This window comes from Crotalus tigris, unplaced genomic scaffold (assembly GCF_016545835.1).
Source record: "Crotalus tigris isolate CLP2741 ecotype Arizona unplaced genomic scaffold, ASM1654583v1 scf7180000018925.143070, whole genome shotgun sequence".
In the NCBI taxonomy this organism is placed as follows: domain Eukaryota; kingdom Metazoa; phylum Chordata; class Lepidosauria; order Squamata; family Viperidae; genus Crotalus; species Crotalus tigris.
In genome coordinates, this window is record NW_024097277.1 from 2,266 (window position 1) to 10,406 (window position 8,141).

The window sequence follows — 8,141 nt, forward strand, 5'->3', positions numbered from 1 at the left end:
GGAATCATACACTTAATGATGTGGCTTGATAATAGAACATATCGACAAAAATGTCATCAGCTACCTTGTTCTTCAATATTTGGATGAAGAGATTAATCCCAGAACTTTAAAGGGCTGTTTTTCCCCCTTTTGTCTGACTTTGTACTATTTTCATTGTGGTTTCTTTAAGCAGCTGATCAGTAAGCAAATCCTTCAAACCCATTCATCTGATTTTAACACACACCGTTTCATCTGTTTTTTTTTATAAATCCAAGAAATAAAAAATAAGACACATCCGAGACCAGATCTGATTTCTATACAACCCCAAATTTAACTGAAATACCCCAAAGATGCTTTTTCACGAGTCCACTGGACTTTGTTTTTTCTTTGAAGACGTAAAAAATAAGAAAGCCCAGACGTCAACGCTGCTAACATCGGATGTTTTTGCATTGACAACAGATGGAGATGCAACCATTTTCTTCTTTTTGATTTTAGAGTTAGATAAATGCTGGGAGGGGGGAGGAATGTGCATGAGAGTTGTGCTAGACATAACAATACTGAACCTAGTGTGAGAACCAAGGTTTTTGAAATAAGAGATGACAAGAATAGGCAGGCTGGAGAACTGGAGGGGAAGCCCGCATTTCAAACTAATTGGAGAATGTGATTTATGACGGTTAATGGGAGGAGGGAATTGTGCTTTGATACTATGTGCTCAGGGGAGGGGAACTCAGTTTTTGGCTTCGATTGTGTTAGCGCGGATGCTATGCTTCTCAAAGATTCTTTAAGGTAAACAATGCCTCGAAGTTCTTTGAAGAGTTTCATCTGTCAGAACCATGACAGGTTACTTTGTGAAAAAGCATCTTTGGGTTAACTATGATCTGGATGGCCAAGAAGACATTTAACTGAAATACCCTCATGCATGCAGGCACATTTAATGTATTAAACTGAACTTAAAAAAAAACAACATGATTACTCAATGCAACACCAAACCTTTATTCACGTCAACCCGGTACTACAAAGACAGTCCTTTTAATAGTAGTTGGTTAGTTCAGTATTTCAGCTTCTGTTGTCATCAAATTTAGCCAGTTACGTGCTGTGTGGAAAAGGCAAGAGAACTCCTGTTTCTCCAGAACCTTTTCATTCTAGTTCCAAAGCAGACTGTACATGTATTCGCTATACCTAATAATTACATTTCTAAGTGAAATTGTATACAAATTGACACTGCTTTAATGTTTCCCAGAATGCTTTTTCCCCCTTCTACAGAACTTCCGAATAATATTCAGGTATCTTCAGCGAGAAACAAGCATCCAAACCACCTCTCTACCCCTTGCAAATTTACTATAAAGTATTGCATCATTGTTGGCATGAAGACACAAGGAGAAGCTTTACCATGAGGCCACGTGTTCCAGCCCACTGATAAAGCCGATCAAAGTGTAAGGCTTAGATGTAACGAACACATGGAACGGAAGTTCCTGGAAATCTTCTGGAACCGGCAGAGTATCACGGAAAAAGTATGGCTAGTGTTGCATCCGGTAAGCAGAGTCTCATAAATAGTTCAGGGCATTAAGGTGTGAAGGGGAGTTGTGTTCGTTGCTTGTTCTCTTCCTTTTGCACCAATCGTACCTGCAAAGCAGGTGTCACGGCCGAGCCTTGCCGCGTGCCCCAATTACTCCGGGAGGGGTTGGTAACAGCTGCCACTCCGAGTCTTTAATTGGGACTGGGCAATGTCGGCTAAGGCGCTCTGTATTTTCTCCAACAGCAAGTCTCCGCGATAAACCACTTCTTCGAGACGGGCGGCAGCCTCGTGGTTCTCCTCCTCCAAGCGGTACAAGTTGGCAGCCTAGGGGTTCAAAAGTGGAGGGAACAGGACTTTGGGGTGACTACTTTAAAACTGCCCTGGGCGTCTTCTTCAAAGAGGGAAAAAGGAAACAGTTATCCCGTCATACTTTTTCTGCATGTCACTTTTTGATGATGTAACACTTCGTAACATCACACGTTTAGATAATTCAAAATAAGAGAAAATGTCTTTCAGGTTTTTTTTAAAGCTTCTGTATTAGTAATTTTATATTATTATTATTGTTATATTATTATTATTATTATTATTATTATTATTATTATTATTATTAATCATCACACAGTCAGCCAGACTTCAGACTGGATTTGGCATTTTATCTACTTATCGAGTCCTTACCCAGGACCTGGGATAGGCAGATGTGGATGTTTGATGATATTACAGATATCGTCGCAGGATGGAAGCAGTTCCTAGTAAGGCCGCCTTTTGCAATTGACTAATGACTATTAATAATAATAATAATAATAAAAGTTGGAAGGGACCTTAGAGGTCATCTAGTTCAACCCCCTGATCAGGCAAGAAACCCTATACCATTTCAGACAAATGGCTGTCCAGTCTCTTCTTAAAAACTTCCATTGTTGGAGCATTCATAGCTTCTGGAGGCAGGTTGTTTCACTGGTTAATTGTTCTGCCAGGAAATTTCTCCTTAATTCCAGGTTGCTTCTCTTTTTTTGTTTTTCACACTTTATAATATTGCACGTTTATATACTTCGGAATGAGACAAAATGTATTTAAGTCTGTCCTGTAGGTTTTTTTAAAGCTTCTGTATTAGTAATTTTGTTTCATACTTTGCAACAATTCACCTTTGTGTAATTCAGAATGAAACAATAAGTATTTAAGTATGTCCTGTAGGTTTTTGAAGCTCTTGAATTACTAATTGTTTTTGTTTTTAAACTCATCTAATTATGTTTTCTTAATCATGGATTGTACCCACTGATTAGCTTGGGGGTTCATTTGTTCTTTTTGCTTAATGCTACAATCTTTGAGTTTTATTAGTTTAACGTTCATAGTGAGGTGGAATAGAAGTATTTTCAGTTAAATAAATGTTGCAATAAACTCACAAGTTTACTTCTAGATTTAAAACAAGAGAAGATTAGCTAAATATCAGGATTCACGCAATTTTGCAAGATATTGCAATCAACTTTAAAAACTAAAACTCTTCTGCAAAGAGCAGAGATGCTGGCAGATTCTTTACTTCCTGTTTATTGTTTCCTTAATAGTAACCAGATAAATATTTTCACTATTCTAAATTTTGGATGCAAGCCGTTCTTTAGGTGTAAACTTAATATAAAGTTGCAGCATAAATGTGTACTTGGATGACTCACCTAATGTAATGACATGTAGTGCATATATATAATTGTGTGTGGTATCCATTGTGTAAAATGACATTACCAAAAGTGAAATTTTAGCAAAATTGATACCATTTTGCACCATTTATATTGTACATTCCGTATTTGCTTTTGGCTTTGTCTACTCTGTCAGCTAAGTAAAGTCATAGTGGGCTGCACTGAAACTAACCAGCTTGGTAGTAAATTGCTAGGACTCTTTAAAAGCATGAATTTATGTTGCAGCCAAACAAAAACTACGCATTAACACCCAAACATTTTCTGATGCTCTGATTAGAACGAATATGGTAATACACAATGTATGAATAGTGAATTCCCACCTGTAATGTAGCTGTGGACTCCTCACTTGGCAAGGAATCTATTAAAACATCAATATCCTTAGCTGTTCTTGCAATTAATGCAGCAAAGAGCTGGGCATATTCTACAAAAGCAGTAAAAAAAATTAATTTGCACCACACATATCACGGAGGAATAAAAACTATGTTGTTCAGTAATATTTTACACCAGTGATGGCGAACTTTTTAGAGACTGAGTGCCCAAACTGCAACCCAAAACCCACTGGCTGGGTGTGGCCAATTGGGTGGGTGTGGCCCATTGGGTGGGAGTGGCTGCAGTGGTAATGGCAGACTGGGTTGGACTAAAAAGTTCAATCAATCAATTCCAACTTTGCAAGATCTTTTTTTTCCCTGCAAGAAGTTGAAATTGACTGATTGAACCTTTCTTTTTTTTGTACATGGCGGTGGAGGCCTAAAGTGAAAAGGTTTTAAAAAACCCAGCTGAAGGCCTAGGACTGGGGCGAGGGCGCGCGTGCCCACAGAGAAGGCTCTGAGTGCCGCCTCTGGCACCCGTGCCATAGGTTCGCCACCACTGCTTTAGATGAAATGTACTTCTTACATACACATAAGGAGGTATTTGCCGAGTTATTTCCTCCCCCTCCCCCGGTGGGATAATATATTTAGAATGTAGAAGGGATTTCATATCTCTGAATAATTTAAAGAAAAAGATCATAAGAGTACAAGCATCTGGTTTAATTATTATTATTTAAATGTACATGCTGCTTAACTCCCAACAGCTCTGGACAATTGAGAGAACCAAGTGTATGCTTCAAAGCACAATTTGGAGGTGGTGAGTAGCAGTTCTAAGTGTGGCAAAGTTTGGGGAGAGAACTAATGTGTGCATGTAACACACTGGCCTACAGTTTCTGCATGCATATATCACACTCCAAAAAAAAAAAAAAAAAAAAAAGAGCAAAACCAAGACAATAACACTGATTCCTATGTGCAGGCATATCCTTTCTTCCCTTTGCCCCAAATAATTACAAATATACAGGTAGGCTTCGACTTACGACCGCAACTGAGCCCACAACTTTTGTTGCTAAGTGAAACAGTTGTAAAGTGAATTGTGCCCCATTGTACGACCATTTGTGCCACAGTGGTTAAGCGAATCACTGCAGTTGCTAAGATAGTAACAAGGCTGTTAAAGTGAATGTGGTTTCCTCATAGACTCTGCTTGTCAGAAAGTCACAAAAGGGGATCATGTGACCCCAGGACGCTGCAACCGTCACAACTACGAGTCAGTTGCCAAGTGTCTGAATTTTGATCACATGACCATGGAGATGCTGCAACGGTGGCGAGGGTGAAAAAACGGTCATAAGTCACTTTTCTTTCAGTGCTGTTGTAACTTTGAGCGGTCACTAAATCAACTGTTGTAAGTCAAGAACTTCCTGTACATTTCTCTACTACAGACATGTCAAACACAAGGCTGGATGCGGCCCGCAAAATGGTTTCATGTGGCCCACGAAGCCATCCTGGAAACAGTGAGGGAACGGCCCCCGCTGCCTTGGCCCTGGCCCAGGCCGGCCGGGAGCCAATGTACAATTTTGTGGTGGCCATCTTGGCACTTGCCCTGGTGGACCATGCCTTGGCACTTGCCCCGGTCCCACCCCCTTCTGCCAGAGACCCTCAGATCTGTCCCATTCCTGCCCAGGCCCCCACAGGCACCCTTGACGCGAATGATGTAGAACTGGCCACACCCACCCAGTAGGCCACACCCATTCCATCCACGCCCATCCAGTAGGCCACACCCATCCTGGCCACACCCACCCGGCCCCCTGAGGGTAACCACAATGCTGATGCGGCCCTCAGTGAAATTGAGTTTTACACCCTTGCTCTACTACTTTCCAGCAAAAACAACACACAAGAAAGAAGAGGCAATAAGGTAAACAGGAAGGGAAGAATGAAAAAAAAATGAAGTAATTTGACAGGAAAAGAAGAAAGCCCAGGCAAAAGTCTCTTTTTCAAGCAGCAAGCAATCCTTATGAAAACCTTCAAAGACCCTTATTCATGGCATCTGAATCTCCTCTTGGGTGGATGTGAGCTCACTGCCCCATTGAGAAATAATACTTGGGTATAATAGAAGAGATAAAGGATACAACTGACTTGCCTTCGGTTGGATTAGCAGGTTGATCTTTGTTGATCGCAGTCTGTATGTTGCTGAAGGAGGCCGGGGGCGCACATTGCTGCAACACCCCAATGGCATTGCAGAACTGATCTGCAAGCTATAAAACCAAGGTAGTAACATAGTTAGCTTTCAAAACCAGAGCATCGTAATAGATCTCGATTCCGAGGAAAGCCACATTTGTAAACTAAAGCTAAAGACTTTAATAATAAATAATCATAGCCTTCCTTGTGCAATTATTTAATGCAGTTACATAAATAAGCCTGGTTTTACTAGGAACATGAAGAGAACATTAAATAAATCTTTAGCAATCCTAAATATGGATTGCGCCACAAGATGTTCTAATGTGAAATGTATAACATTTTATAAACCATTAAACTTTACAGTGTAATAATAATGTGTGAATAGAAACTACAGCAGTGGTTCTCAACCTTTCTAATGCCGTGACCCCATAATACAGTTCCCCATGTTGTGGTGACCCCCAAGTGGGTGTGGCCACCAATAAGAGGGTAGGACAGCTAGGGAAAAGGGAAAAAAATGGCGGACAGCCTTGTTTGGCGACCCCCGTGAAATGGTCGTTCGACCCCAAATGGGGTCCCGACCCACAGGTTGAGAACCACTGAACTACAGGATATAATTTCTACCTATTTAAATATATATCCCTCTCTACAGCCATACATATACATATATATACATATATATATACATACATATACATATATATATATATATATATATATATATATATATATATACATATATATACATATACATACACACATACATATACACATACATACATTATATATATATATATATATACACACACGCACACAATTAATCACTGTTCAGATAGATAGAAAGCAATAGAATTTCATTTTTAATGTTTGTGTGTGCTCAACAGTAAAAAATGACATTAAAGATGGTCTTATGTTATTTTATTATTTGTTAAATTTATTTGCAGCCTATCTCGCCATAGGGTTCTTTAGGCGGCTTACAATAATAATTTTTGAAAAAGAAAATGAAGGGAGGGTAAACCAAAGGAAAAATATACAATAAAATAAGCAATATAAATATACAGGATGACAATATTTTAATGTAATAATTTCCAAATTCAGAAGAGAGTGGGGGGGGGGAAGCAGATGCCAAGGTTAAATAAATGGGCTTATTCTGCTATTACATTCTCAAAGAATAGGGACCTCCGGATGTGGAGGATAGCATCTCCCAGAATTCCCCCGTCCCCAAAGCAAAGGATTCTGGGGGTTGTAGTCTACACCTCCAAAGGCCCAGCCCGAAGCAGGACCGGGGCTCGCCTTCGGCCCCCAAGCCCGCCGGGCTCCCACTCACCGAATTCACGGCGTCCTGCAGCTGCGTTAGACGGTCCGCCATTTTTCTCCCGAAAACTCCGAGGAAGAGCGACCAGCCAATGGGCACGTTTTATATTGGATGCGGAAGCGGGCATGAAAGGTGCTAGGCAACGCTTCATCGTTGCCTCTCTGGGCGGCTCGTTTCCGAGATAAAGTCGCCGTAATCAATGCCGCCCTTTCTCGATCTCTATGGCAGGGGTGGTGCTCCTCTGGTGGACGGGAGGAGGTATCGCTGTTCTCTTCGCTATAAATGTATTTTGGTACTGAGAAATGAAATGATTTTATGCAAATATATTTCTAAGAAAAATCCCAATTTTAATCCCAATATACATTCCTACTACTTTTGAGAAAATATGAATGACATGCTATACTTACGTTTGTTTACTAATTTTAAGTAACAAAGAGTTTGCTGAATAAGGTCTCCAGACCATTTTTAATCATTTATAATGTAGATTTATAAAGGCCTCTCCAATTATTATAGAGTCTGGGCAGGAGGAAGAGGTTTTTATTTTCTTTAGAGAAAATTTATTATCAAGCATAATATACTTCTAGCCCTGGTTAATTAACCTGCATGACATTGACCACTTTGGGCATATATAATCTGATTTTTAATTCTGATAGGAAAAAAATGTTTCACCTGCTGGATTTTAGGTACAGAAAGCTAGAAGTCCTCTCGGGAAAATAATTATCAATTGCAAGCTTTACATAATTATTTGCTAGTGATCACAGTCTGGTGGTGTGTGATTTATTTAGGGAAAGTGCATAGACTCAGACTGGGAGATAAACCAGTGGAAAATATTTCTGGCTGAGTCAACAGACCGGCCTGGGAAAGGTGTTGTAACCACAAGCCATAATTTAGCACACACAGTTGTAGATTATCTCTGTCGCCTAAAATGAATGTTTCTCAACCAGCTGGGAATTCTGGGAGTTGAAGAGCACACATCTTTAAAGTTGCAAAAACTGAGAAACCTCAGCCTAACTCAGCCCCAATCTGGGTCTGTTTGAACCTTGAAAACCCAAAGATCTTCAGTTCACAGTTGCAGGTGGAGATAATGGATATTCTTGAAGTTCGAATGGAAGGAGAGAAATTTCACAAATCTTTAAACCAACTCAAAACGTCAGATCAAGCGGGGTGTTGTT

General features: G+C 40.0%; 1 protein-coding gene across 1 annotated transcript; it reads right to left on the reverse strand.

Moving 5' to 3' along the window:
- Positions 1-948: 948 nt before the first annotated feature.
- Positions 949-7,135, reverse strand: MED21 (mediator complex subunit 21). The gene is made up of 4 exons (XM_039357490.1): positions 6,982-7,135; positions 5,620-5,734; positions 3,498-3,598; positions 949-1,819 (listed from the first exon to the last, which is right to left on the reverse strand). Exons 1-4 carry the CDS (start codon positions 7,021-7,023, stop codon positions 1,646-1,648), a joined length of 432 nt encoding a protein of 143 aa, XP_039213424.1. The 5' UTR covers positions 7,024-7,135; the 3' UTR covers positions 949-1,645.
- Positions 7,136-8,141: the final 1,006 nt, after the last annotated feature.

Excerpts from the sequence above, each read along its gene's own strand:
- MED21 (XM_039357490.1), bottom strand. The coding sequence starts at position 7,023 with ATGGCGGACCGTCTAACGCAGCTGCAGGACGCCGTGAATTCG. Across the intron at positions 3,599-5,619 it reads ACCTGCTAATCCAACCGAAG|AATATGCCCAGCTCTTTGCT; the intron begins GCAAGTCAGTTG and ends CTGCTTTTGTAG. Across the intron at positions 1,820-3,497 it reads AGTCCACAGCTACATTACAG|GCTGCCAACTTGTACCGCTT; the intron begins GTGGGAATTCAC and ends TTGAACCCCTAG.